A 13453-nucleotide genomic window follows, 5' to 3' on the forward strand; every position below is an offset into this window, starting at 1 on the left:
TTAAAATAGGTCAAAATTCACATCCTGCAGACTGCCTTGGGAAAGGCTGTGGTTTTGCACTGAGTTGGTACCTTACTCATTTCTGTTTGTTTGAGCATCTCCTCATCTTAAAAGAAACAACAGGAACCTTTCAAGGGAGCGTGGAAAAGGGAAACTTGCATCTTCTAGCAGTTTACCTTCTTCTGTACAAAGAGCTGTGCCTACAAGCAGGAGTCTGTGCAGGCACTACAGAGTTTCACCAAGACTTGCGAGGGGATGATCGGGTTAGTGTTGCCTGCTGATGGTATGGGGCAGCTCAAATACTTTTGAACGAACTCTTTTGGATAACTCGTTTTTAATTCTGGTTTACCTGAGGCAAGCGGTGTGATTTGGGAAGATGTTCACACTGACTTTTACTGTAGGAGAACTGCTTCTGATTTGATTTTCTAGCTCAGTCTTCTCAATTGTGCCTTGCACTGGTTTAACCCTGGTTGTGTCAAGCCTGCTCGGATTTTTTTTTTTTTTTTCTGGAATAGGGGCTTGTTTGATAGTTCATTTCATGTTGGTTGCTCTAGGTCTTGGTACTTAAATAGCAAAATTAAAAAAATCAGTTGTATCAATAAATAATCAAAACAGATTGTGTTTTACCTGGATTTGGATGTAGGATGAGAACTCCATCCGCTTGTCTCGCTGTAGGGTGGGATAGGGAAAGTCACTTTGTGCTTGACGCTTTGGGGAAAGAGAAGAAAATGGCATTATAAAGCATTCTGTCGTCTCTTGTATGGAAACAATACAAAAGACATAGAATTTTGCTAATCTGTTCATCAGCCAAAACGCAATGACTGCCAGTCTACATAAAATAAAGTAATGCTTTATTAGTATTTATGATGCAAAAGTCTTGATTCCTTGGTTGCTAGTTAACACTTAAGATTTGGCACATGTCTGCAAAAGGCCTAGAGCACCTGCAACCAGGATGTATTCACTTCTTGGATAAAATAGGAGGTTATTAAATAGTGCATGTATGTAACACAGCTCAAGGTCAAAATCCCAGTGTCTAGCTGTATTTAATGGTAGATGTTTCAAATGCAATGTGACTAAGCTGAAAAATGCTGTCACCAGCGCATGTAAAACTTCAGCAAAGAAAGCGTGGGACTTAATGCAGGAAGGAAAAATCAGGTTTCATGATGCAAGGTTTAGCCTCAAATAGCTGGTTTCACTTTCCAACATGACTATTTGCACTGCGTGGCTTTGATCAAATCCTTTAAGCTCCCTGAGTCTCTGTCTTCTTTCTACGAGTGGGGTTAATGCCTTTCTCTTATTTACATAATGGATGTCAACTTCTGAAATACCGTTCTGGGGAGAGCTGCATAAGCACTTAACCTTATACTAACTTATGAAATGTTTGCATTTGAGAACCTAAACGTGTCAGCAATTTCAGAAAGTTTTACAGAGACCTATCTTACAGTGTTACTACTTATTTCACATATGCCAAGTCAGCATTTAGTATTTGTGTGTGATTGCATGGTTTCTGTGTTAGTTTGCCAGCTTAAACATCTGTAACTGTTAAAAGTTGGAGTCATAAATTACTGCACCTTTATTGTTAAGATGTAGGACAAAATACTTGATGGCTTTCAGTTTGGTACAACAAATACCTTCCCAAGTCCAAACTCAGCTTGTTCACTTAGTTTCCTCTGCTTCCCCCTACCCTCAATATCAGAAGTGTCTCGCAAGTGCTTTGGTTCCTGCCACTCTCCATCTTAGACTGTTTAGAAATCCTTGGAGGGCCTGCAATTACCCAGTACCTCAAGAAGTTCTGCTGCTTTGTTATAGTTTAGCTGGGGAATTCCCTCACTCCTGGAGTAGTGGTACAAAATTGTATCCAACTTCTACTCGGCTTGATTTTGTCCAGATGTTTTAGCTGCATTTATGAAAGTAAAAAATTGAAACAAACCTTCCTTGAATACAGTTCAATTTTCTAAGTTAAAAAGCATACCCTTTCTTTTAAAGGCCTGCTTTCTCAGAAAAGATTTAGGTAAGCCAAATAGTGCTTTCATATATGGCTGAAGTTTTGACTAGAAAAGGCCAGGTCCAAGTTAATGGAAGAAATAGGCCATGGAAGAAAAAAAAAAAAAAAAGTGTTTCTTGTGAACTGCAATGATACTTAATTCATGTGACCAGCCTGTTAAATGTTGTTAAAAAGCTGTAGACTGGACTGTTTAGCTCTTAAGTACTAAACTGGTTTATAAGCCTCTGAACTGTGTGCTAATGTGCATTGAGTTTATTCGTGAGGGAGGAACTTCAGTGGACTGTGCCTAACCAGGGTTGGAGTGCTCACTCCAAGGTGAGGGTGTATGAATTTGCTGCTGTGTTGACAGTGTAGTCTGCACACCTTGTCATTCACATAGGGGAAGTATCTTCCAACAGGGCTTTGTTGGCTTTCTGCGAGTCCCTCTTCTGCATCAAATTTGGTCTTGAGAGAATATAACCAAAGACTTGATGTCATACCCCAAATGGATTGCTCTTCTTCCAGCTCTGATCGTTAACCAGTATTGGTGGATCATTTCCCTTATTCCCTCTTATTTTTATGGGTTTATTCAATGGGAATCTTTTCCACATGTAGAAATGATATGGTAAAGATGAATGTATTACAGAGTAAATTTTTTAGCAACCTAAATTTCCTGTAAAAGGACATGGGCTAATACAGAATATTAAAACAAATAGCCCCTTAATACTCTGTCCCTTATGCTGTCACCTAAAGACGTTCTCATGCAGACTTATGAAGCTTAGGATCCAAGAATTATTTGTCACAGAAAAATGTCTTCGCTAAGTTCTGTGGATTTCCAGAGCATAACACTTGAACTGTGTGTGCCTCTATCCTCCGTCCTTGTGTGTCTGCTTCTGACTGGAAAAGGGGAAGTCCTTAAAGAAGCTTGTAATGTAGAAATAAATCACTTGGTCATTTTGTGAGTCAGTGAAACAGCTACCCAGGAAGGTAACAGCAGAGTTACCTCGTACTCCTGAGCTGAGGAGCCAGTTGTTTGCAGCTGCTCCCCATCTTCGGTGTGCTGGATGAAGAAACACACCTATTGTTAAGATCTACTATCAAAGGTTCTCAGCTCTGAATAATATTTTCCTATCTGAAGTAAGCTCATTTTTATAGCAGCGTGCTTTATTGGTAAGACCTCACCAAACATAAAGAAATAGTGGTCTGTGTTAACCAGTTTTATCAGAGCAGAGCTCTCCTGATATTAAATATTCAAAGCAGAAATTACATTTATCAAAGCTATGGTGCTGATTCCACTTCCATAGCTAAAAAGGTCAAGAGATAGATACTTCTGTTTGGCCCACTGATTTTTACAACATAAAAGCATCAAAAATTCCCTCTGTGTTCAGACTGTGTGTTTCTGATAAAAAATATATAAAATAACAGGTCTCACGGAGTTCTCAGAGAAAGTGATAATTGAGCTGATACTAGCACAGTCTAGCATGGCAAGAGTCAGAAGTAAACGGAGAATTTGGAAATCTGATGCTTTTCAACATTATTCTCATGTTCAGTAGAACAACAGCAAGGTCTACTGTACAGAAGGCTCCTCGAAATAAAACCAAGAGGCAGTGGGATGTAGATAGGTCTGCAAGCATTGCTATAGCCGTGCAGGTGTTGAGAGAGTTCTGCCAATAAGAAACAGCCGCAAACTTTTCTGGGTGAGATGGGGCCCTTCAGAAGAGAATGAACTTCCAGTGCATCATCTTGTTCCTAGAAATGTGTGGAGAGATGTTGCAGACTTATTTCTATCACCTTACAAAGGAAAATGAGCTTCCGACCCTCTGTTTAAAGAAGCAGAAGTAACAGGCTTTGTGAGGAGTTTGTCCTGTCTCAGTGCGACAGCTTCATGGGTGCTGTTACAGTGCAAAAGTAAAAGAGATTTGAAGCATCTTCCCAGACCACAATGTTGTTAGTTAATGGGGAATGTAGGCCTATATCTATGGGGATGTTAGAGGTAGGAATAGAGATTTTTGTTCATGAAAAAACATTACAAATAATCCAAACAATTGCCCATATACATGCCAGCTAGGGGTCTGGTAAATTACATGCGATGGCTCGTTGCCAAATAGACTTACAATGTTAAAGGATGTAAACAGTCTACAGATGGAACACAGCTTACATAAATGAATACTTTCTTTTAATAACAAAATTCCACTGCTCATGGCAGTTTGCTTTGCAATATCATCATACTTTCTAATATGTGCTTACATGGGGCTGGATAACAATAACAATCGGAATTTCCTACCAGCAGTGATCAAAGGAAGCATTAAAAGCGTTGGCATCTTTACTCTGAATAAGTTACCGTTAGGGGTCCTTTGTAGGACTTGAAGCTCATGCAGTATTTGTTCATCTCCTCACAGTTTCCCATGTTAAGTCAGCCAGTATTTCTTCACAGGCAGAGAACAGTTTGCTCTCACTTTGTAAATCTTTCTAATTTGTATGTGGCAGTCACTGATAAAAACACATATGTAAACTAGTCCTTTTCAGAAAAGCTTTTCTCACTGGAAGAAGGCCTTAGAAGTTCAGGGAAAACAAAATAATAGGAGCAAGGGAAATTGAGTGAGCTTTTCAGTATTTATGTGACATACATTTCAGGGTTCCCTGTCTTGACAGGGGATGTGACGATGGCCTCCAAAGTGATTCTTACCAAAGATGAACTGTACATGCTGGTGAGTAGAGATTTGCTGGTGAGATGAGGATTTGGGTGTTTCAGTGGTGGGGTGCACCTGTTCAATACATCAAGTTTGTTCAGGTGTCCCAAAGCCAATCCTCTGAGATGGCCACGTTTAGTGCAGGTGAGCTGATTGTTGCAGTTCTGTTTGCACCAGGCCATCACATCATCGTATCGCACATCCACAAGTGGCGCTGGAGCACCTGAATCAACTAATAAGAGTGTGAGTATCTTTTCACACCACTAATTTCATATTTTGGGCTACATGTAAGATAAATTGACAGGTGATAAGGCTCCTCCTTGAGGTATCCATCCACTAAACTGACTTTTATCTTTTGAGCTGTAATTCAAAATAAACACGGCTTTTGCTTCATGAAGAGACGGATGAGAAAGCAGGTCTCTGGAGCTCTTGGTTTATAGAAGAGCCGACCGTGGGTCCGTTTCCCATCCCTACTCACATCCTACTTTCCTCACCATGCAGTGTGCTGGGCACTCCCCAATGCTGGATCTGATCCTGCAGGAGCGGCCAGGGCTATGGGGAGCCGTTGGGCACCAGCAGAAGCCTGCTCGAGAGCATACACTGACACTTGCAGTCATAAAAAGGTCAGCAGCCAAGCGTTCCCAGGAAAATGGTCAAAAGCTTTCATAGCTCAGAATAAATAATACGTCAGAGTTTCTGTTCTGTTTGACAAACTGAAGGGAGTCCAGCGTGCCAAAGTAACTTCCTCAAGCTGTCAAAATGCTGTTTGTAGTAAGAAGCTGGGGCTGTTTCTTTCTTCCAAATATCTGCTGAACTGTGCATTACATGGTTTACAACTGTCTGAGAATGCAGCGTTGCTTCTGAGCTGCTGGGTCTCAGGAAATCTGTTGGAGCATCTGTCTGACTCAGAGGTTGGCTGAAAAATGAAATTCTTCTTCACAACAGTTTCCTTGTCCCTTCTCAGACTCCTTACTAAATAAAACATACATGGGAAAAACAAACAGATGGTGCAGTGGGCAGGCGGTGCGCCACGGGCTGAAGTGCAGAGCTAACCCAAGCGGGGCTGCCACTGGGGCGGTTCTGTCAGGCGGCTGTACCTCTGGGGCGGGGGGCTGCTCGTTTGTTCCGTTTTGGTTTTTAAATTTCAGTTACGAGAATATGAACAGGTGATAGAACAGGCTGTTTTCCTGACTACTGGGTTGTAGATGTCAGTCATCCCATCAGCCTTCTTTGAGGTGTCTTACCTGTTATTTTGGTGTAAAAGTACATAACCTCTACCACGTTTTTAGCTCTTAATTAAAGAGAAGACAAGCTAGTTCCATGAAAATCGTGCATTAGCAGAACCTTGCAAGTGAAGTTTCTTGATTGCTTTTGTGTATTATTTTTTAAATGTGGTTTCATATCGTTTGTGTCTTAGAAAATACTTTGTATTTCAATACCTGATTTAGATGTTTCAGTAAGTAAAACATTAATCCCAGTACCATATTCTTGCAACTTTACTTTTGTTCTTGGATTGATTCTTTCCCTGCATTTTTAAACAAGTCTTCCAGGCTCTAAAACCAGTCTCCCTGCAAAATTCATGATGAGAAAATTGGGGTGATTCCTACTAAATAACTTGGTTCGTATTGATGTAAAGTAATTTTTAAATCAATGGAAGTTTTTGTTGGTATGCAATAAATAAGGTTGTGTATACAATTTAGTATGCTTTCTTCAAATGTGGTGAGATATCTTGTCTTTTGAACACAGAAATTAATTAGTTTGAAAATGTAGTCTAAGTTCCAGGACGCTTTGAACAACATTGACATGAAAAAAAACCTAGAGAAGCAAGCGTTTTTTTTGTTTTGTTTTGTTTTAGCTTAAGATGCAATTTGGATGCCACTGAGATCAACTGTTATTTGAATCAGGAATTCGGCTTAGAAAAAAATCCCATCTGCACATTAATAATTAATTCCCACAGCATATTAACTTCATTTTCTCCATTTCTCCATCTATGCTGGTGTGACAATCATGCTGCAGGCCGCGGCACCACCTGCGGGGCCTCGGTCGCGCACGGGTGCACGCCGGCAGCAGGCTGAGCCGCTGAGCTGCCATCCTGCTCGCATCGGCGCCCTGCCTGAGGGAGGGCTGGAATCGAGTTGGTGTCCAGGGCACCGACACGCTTCTGTTACGAGTTGCGACTTATGAAAAATACTACAGTCCCTCAAGCAAGGTGGAGAAAAAAATACAGCATGTGCTGGTGGGCATCTACCTTACCCCAGCCCACTTCTCCTCGTCCCAGTTTGCTTTGTCCCTGGATTTCTTTCCCAGGGAACCAAGGAGCTCCTGGCTAGTACTGAAGACACCTTGCTCCCAGAGGTGCTGCTGGCACGAGCACTGCCTTCTCCGGGCTCAGCCCCTGCCGCAGACGCTGCGTGGGCTCAGCGTGAGGCCATGGCCTGCACCGGGGAGGGAAGGGCCTCCTGCTTTTCCTGCAGCACTGGCAGCTGTAGCCAGACCTTGCTCTAGCTGCCTTGCAGGTGTCAAAGTGCGGCTGCAAATGAGCGTGGTCTTGCCCCTGTGCCAAGCGTGCAGAGAAAAAGTAGGAGCGCCATGCTTGCTGTCCTGTGCAGGAAGGGAAACTGGAGGAGGGAGGGCAAAAGAAATGGTTTGGTAAAGAAGCCAGAAGAGGCCTGGCAGAAATACAATGTGGGTAGACGTTATGTAGTCACATGTGGCATCTGCCAACAGAAATTAAGCTGTTAAAATCTCCAGAGCAGACTGGAACTGCCATAGGGATGTTGGAGTAGGTCAGTGGACACACATTTCCCATCTTCTGGAAATCAGATGTGGTTGAAGCTACAAACTGTGAAACTGCAGCTCATGGGTTCTGTGCCTCTATGATCTTGAACAAATGGCTTTAATTTGCTGTTCCTCAGTTCTGTTATCTGGAAGACCAACCAAACCCACATGCAGATTCCCCTACCACTGCTTCTCCTTCCGAACAGTACCCAGCTAAGAAGCTCCATGTGGGCTGCAGCTTGTTTTTGTACACTCGTGGAACTGCAAGCTAACATGAGTATGGCTCAGACACAATCTGAGCAAGACTTGGTATTCGTCTAAATGTTATGAATATACTGCTGCCTCTTCCATTTCCAAGAGCAAAAAAAATCGTCACTCTTGACATTACGTGTTGGACTGCTTTTTCACAGTGGTACCTTGACTGTTAAACACGCGTTCTCTGGTGGTCTTCGTGCCGCCTTTGCCATGTAACTTCTGAAGCAGTCCTCTTTGAAGAGAACGTATATGCTAAGTGACTTTTGAATGGCTAACTGGCAAATCCACCGCAGCATTGCTGTTAGTGGTAATGCAGTCGATTGAAACAGCCCAGAGCTTTGAAAGAGAAAAGGTCTTGCATGGGTCACATGTGATCCCTATCTGCAGCGTGGAGTACAGTGACATTCAGATACAGGACTTTTTCTTTTCTTCCTTTTAGCCTATAAATAGAGGATTTTTTTTTAGCAGGGGAAAATGAGACCAGGGCACCCACCTATACACTGATAGCTACGCTTGCTATTACAGTTTCCAGAAAATTCCTTGTAGCATTAATGTGTCTTACTGCTAGGTAAGGTTGGTGGTTTTCTTCCTGCCCTGTGTTATGTCTCACCTTCTGTTTCTCTTTCCCTGTCCCTCTCTGCTGAAAGTTAATTGTAGGTGGACACATCCTGTTTAAAAAGAAAACAAGAAATGTAGTTGGAACAGGAGGAATAATAATAATTTAAATCATGCTGATTTTTAACATAACCAAATGCATGCTTAAGGCCATTCTTTTAATGTATCTTGACACTGAGAATAGCAAAACATGAACTTCAGGATGCACCCCCTCTGTATGTTGTTATCCTAACTCTTGGATTGTTGGAAGCAATGTGGAACCATGGAGATCTGAGCTAATCTACAGTAATTTGAAAGTAATTAATTGTTTATTTATGCTCGAGTATGCTTATTTAGCACTTGTATTGAAATTCTCTGAGCTCTTCTTCCCACAAAAGAGAAAGTAGGATATTAAGTACTCTAGCCTGTAACAAGGAAAAAGAGTTGATAAATGGACTTCCAAATGCATGCTTTGTCTAGCCCTTTGGTCCATACCAAGGAAAGTCATGATGTGGTAGTATCTGGGCAATTTAGACTAAAGATAGATAATTCAGGACTGTATTACTGTGCTTAATATTCATAAAATTCAATATATACTTCACTGATGTTTACACATGCAAAAAAAAAAAAAAATCTCCTCTTTGAAATTCTGCAGTATTAGAGTAGCCAAACCAAGAGCACAAACAGTGGCTCCCCAAAAATTTTTAACAAAAGTTTTTTGGGTATCCCAAACATTGAACCTAAGATAATAGACGTACAGATCATCTCATTTCCTCACTGAACGTGGAACTTGGTATTGCTGCTTCAAAGTGTAGAAAAGGGACCTTACTCCAGGTGGCACTGGAGAGTCTTTAGTTAAACTTTGAAATTTATTCTTTCAGAATCCTTTTGTCTGGCAAAATAATTATACCTTGAGTAAGAAAAATTACAGTTCAAAGGGTGAAATTGTTGTGGATTCATACATGGTATGAGTGTAAAAACCAATGGGCAGCCATTTGCAGGCACACCCACCTTGCCTTTCTCCAGTAACCACGCTGTGGTAGGTTCATGCTACAAATAATTCTCTGCAGTGTTTGTTTCCTTGCTATCTAAAGACATGACCTCAGTTAGCATGAATTTGCACCTGAAGAATACACTTTAAATGTCATGAAGTAGCTGTCTGTGGCAGTTCCTTGGAATGGATCAACTCCTGTTCCTGTTGCTACAGTCCTTTGCACTTCAAGTCCTCTACTGACTGCAGAGAGAGCTATTGTAACGCAATGTCCTCATCGTCTGAGCTGGAAATCTTCCCTCCCTCGTGCCTCAGAAAACACTGGATGTGTCAGGCAAGAGAGACTGAATAAGAATTCTCAATTGTCCACCACCATAGCATGCTTTCATAACTGTAGCAGTCTGCTTCCCTTCTCTCGCTGTTTTGGTGTTTTTCTCTGTGGCTGTTGGACTCAGCTGCCTTCCAGAGGGTAGTTAATGAGACAGATTATCATCCTAATGTATTTTGGAGAGGTGTAGTTATTTCCTTATTTTTCTTCATCACCTCCAGCCCAAACGCTCTTTCTGCCTTCTCTCTCCCATAGCAATACTTTGAGGAGGTATTGTTCCTTTTCTGGTACTATTTGATTACATATTCCAGGTAGTATTTAACAGAGCCTTGTGCCATTTAGACCAGTATTTCGTCTTCCAGTTCTATTGCTTTCTTATTTTGCAGTAATAAAGCTTATCTGAAATGTTTAAAGAGAGAGAGATTTTAAAAATTAGAAAGTTCAAAATTAGAATTGTTAACAAACTGAGTGAGAAGAACATTAGTCTCTTCTGCTGTTCTGGTACAAATAGAGCAGACTTGTATCTTGTTATGTTTGTCTTCAGTCATTACTATAATCTATTTAGGGAAAGGGTTATAACTCCTGTGCTAGCTTGGGATGATTCACTGATCTGGCATTTAATTTAAAAAGACAAACACATTTTTGGATGCTCCAGCGTATGGTGTTGTGCACAATCTCCTGCCAATGTCTAGTTCAGTCTATGCCTGTGCTGCATGCCACACTTGTGTGTAGTGGAAGTAGAAGCCCATGCAAACTTGCCTTGGTTGGACAGCTTCACACGAGTGAGTGAAATGATTATATCCATTTTGAAGTGCAAAGCTTGATATGAAAACCTGACTTTAAAGTAAAGTATTTTTTGTTCTGCTGTGTTTCCCTAGTAGCCCTTCAGGAGTAGATGCACTGTCGTACTCTGAGTGTTGCTGGTACTCAGGCTGATCGTTGAGTTGCTGGATGGCGTGAGCTTGTTTTTTGCTGGGTTGGTTTGTTTGTTTTGTTTTTAAACCTTCTGTGTTAGCTAGGTTAAAATGTGTATATATACTGGTGAAAATATGGTAGTGGGATGCGTTTTAATGCCTCTCTGTTTTTAACTAAAGAAGCCTTTGCATTCAGTTACTGTGGACAATTTGTAAGCTGTTTTTTTGCTGACATTGATCATCTGCATCCCTGTTGCTCACTGAGTTACTTGTGTAATCCACCCTGCTGTCTGGATGCTCGCAGAACTGGGATCAGGTTCTTGCTGACAGCTGTTCAGGATTGGATTACCAAGGAGATCATGTGCCCTGGTGGGGATAGGGGAGCTTGGCTCTCTGTGCTCCTGTAGGGGCAGCCTCGCAGCTGGTGCTGGTTCTCACAGGACCTGGCTACTTGGTTTTGGAAGGAAAATGGCTCTCCTGCTGGTAAAGGACAGAAAATGTAAGGCTGGGGGAAAACTGGGGAGAAGAGACTGATGAAGGTGCCAGCTCATCCACACACATGCAGTCTAGGTGTAGAAATCAAGACGCTCTGACCAGCCTGGCATATGATGGACAATTAGTGGAATTGTGCAGCTTTACATGACCAGTGCTTTATTTGGCACGCTTTTATTTTGCTGACTCAGGTGCATTAAACTGGATTGTTCAGGCTGTTACGTAGTTTCTAGATAACATCTTCATGAATTCTTGTCATATGTTATCTCATGTACAATTTCTATTACTCTTGAACGTTTCTCAAGGGTCATTCTGCTGTTACCTGCTCGTTGCCTGGCCCTTCATTATCAAGTTTTATTGATAGTATTTGTTTCAAGATGTCTTGTTGATCTGACCTTCTAAAATGTGACCTTTGTCCTTTTTTTAATTATTTATTAATGCTCTATAATTAACCATTTAGGCAAGGTAAGAGGAAATTTTACACATCATTTAACTTCAAAATTTGGAGCGAAAAAGTGTTTAAAATGCTAAGATTTGTTTCAGGTTGTATATGCATACTCTGTATCCTGAAGACGTAAGTTCGGGCGGTTCAGTTCTGCCAGTCAGTGCAAGAACCTGATCCGAGGTCTGCGACCTTCTCAGGGCCTCTCCTGTCAGGACATCTCCCGGATCAATGCCCTGTGCTGTGTGTGGAAGGGGAGGACGATTCCCAGTGTGAGGACAGAGCAGCAGGTTCTCTGCACCGGAGTGACGTGAAGGCAGCATTTAGCTGTAACGCTGCCGTTTGGGACTGCCCGGCCTGCAGAAGAGGAGGCTCAGGGAAGGCTCCCCCGTGTCTGTGAACGCCTGGAGGGAGCCTGGCTGCGCTCGGCGGTGCCTGGCGCCCAGGCAAGGGGCAGTGGGCACAGCCTGGAGCACCAGAGGCTCCACCTGAGCACCAGGAGGCACCGCTGGGCTGGTTGGGAGCCGGAGCCCTGGCACGGGCTGCCCAGAGGCTGCGGGGTCTCCTCCTTGGGAGTCTGAAGTAGCCGCGTGACGTGGGCCTGGGCACCTTGCTTGGGGTGGCCATGGTGGTGCAGGGGGAGACCAGAGGGACCCAGAGGTCCCTGCCCACCTCCGCCTGTCTGGGACTTGGTGATTTGCCACCTGAGCAGTCATTTAATATCTCCTCCAGAGACAAGGTGGGATCACAGGTGAGATGATAGCTATTCCATACCACTGAAATACTGCCATACAATTGAATGTCACAAGCAGCTCCACAAGGAGCTGGTTCGCACTGCCTCCCATCTGATGTCACTTTACAACAGATTCCTCAGTTCGGTAAGATTGTTTCCTTCACAGTAAATTATGCTGTGTAGACATTATTTGTGCAAGGTCAGAATAATTTCTTGTTGGCAAATGATGATCTGGTGGCCTGATTCATTTGGCAGTAGATCCAAAACTATGTATACTAAAGATTTTTAAAAGCATTCCAAAAGTTACAGAATTGCAGAATCATTGAAGTTGGAAGGGACCTCTGGAAGCTGTTTAGTCCCAAAGCCAGAGCAGCTAAAGCAGGTTGTCCACAACAGCATCCAGCTGGGTGTTGACTGTAAAATACAAGCAGTGTGCATGAAATGCAGGGTCTATGTGACTCTGAAAACATTGCATTTTACATGTTGCTCTTAAAGCTATTTTTCATATAAAAATGCTCTTAAAACTGTATTTTTATATAAAATATATGTATATTTTATATAAAAATATGTATTTTTAATATATATAGATATATTTTAATGTCATTGTACATCAGCTACTAGTTGTCACTCTGTCTAGCCACATTTTTCAGGTTAACGAGGATTACCAGTCTAGAATTTCTTCTGCTTCCTTCTGGGTAAACCTGATTTCTAGATCAAACCACTGGTCTGTTCCAGGAGGTAATTACCTGAAAGATTAAATAGCTTGTGTGTAGTGAATGGTATTGATACCTTGGCAGCCTTGGTAGTGTTTCAGCTAGAGGCTTGCTGCACAGTACTATAAACTTTTTTTTCTATTTAATTGCTGAAGATTAACAAACAGTGTTTATATCACATCATATAGAAAGGACATTAAATTACATTAGGTATTTTGTTATGCCATGGAGAAGCAACTCTTAATTATTGAAGTAGCTGTGTAGATATTTTGACTGAAACTCCATCTGTCAATGTAGAAGAAATTACTTGTATTTTTAACAACGAGGCACTCTTCTGCAATTATTCTGCGGAGTTGCTTCTGAGATGGTATTTTCATGCACTACTTCTGACTATCTTCTGGGTGAGGTTTGTGTGATCTTCTGTGTATACTGTTTGTTGTCTTACAACAAAGCTGAGCTGTCTTCAGTTAATCAGTGACAGTTTTCATTAAAAATGTGTGGAAAAAACTCCACTTGGGAAGCAGAAAACATCTAGGTGC

The 13453-nt window shown here is 41.9% G+C and overlaps 1 protein-coding gene across 13 annotated transcripts in view; it reads left to right on the forward strand.

The window, feature by feature from the left end:
* The window catches only part of TMCC1 (transmembrane and coiled-coil domain family 1), a 131142-nt gene that overhangs the window by 75256 nt on the left and 42433 nt on the right, over nt 1–13453 (forward strand). Inside the window, exon 1 of one of the 13 annotated variants that reach the window (XM_082768107.1) lies at nt 12074–12219. The exons of the other annotated variants lie outside the window; for them this stretch is intronic. Within the exon in view, the coding sequence (XP_082624233.1) occupies nt 12094–12219 (126 nt within the window). The 5' untranslated portion in view covers nt 12074–12093. Of the gene's footprint in view, nt 1–12073; nt 12220–13453 lie in introns of those variants that run through there. 13 annotated transcript variants of the gene reach the window in all.

Source organism: Aythya marila, assembly GCF_965140915.1.
Source record: "Aythya marila genome assembly, chromosome: 10".
In the NCBI taxonomy this organism is placed as follows: domain Eukaryota; kingdom Metazoa; phylum Chordata; class Aves; order Anseriformes; family Anatidae; genus Aythya; species Aythya marila.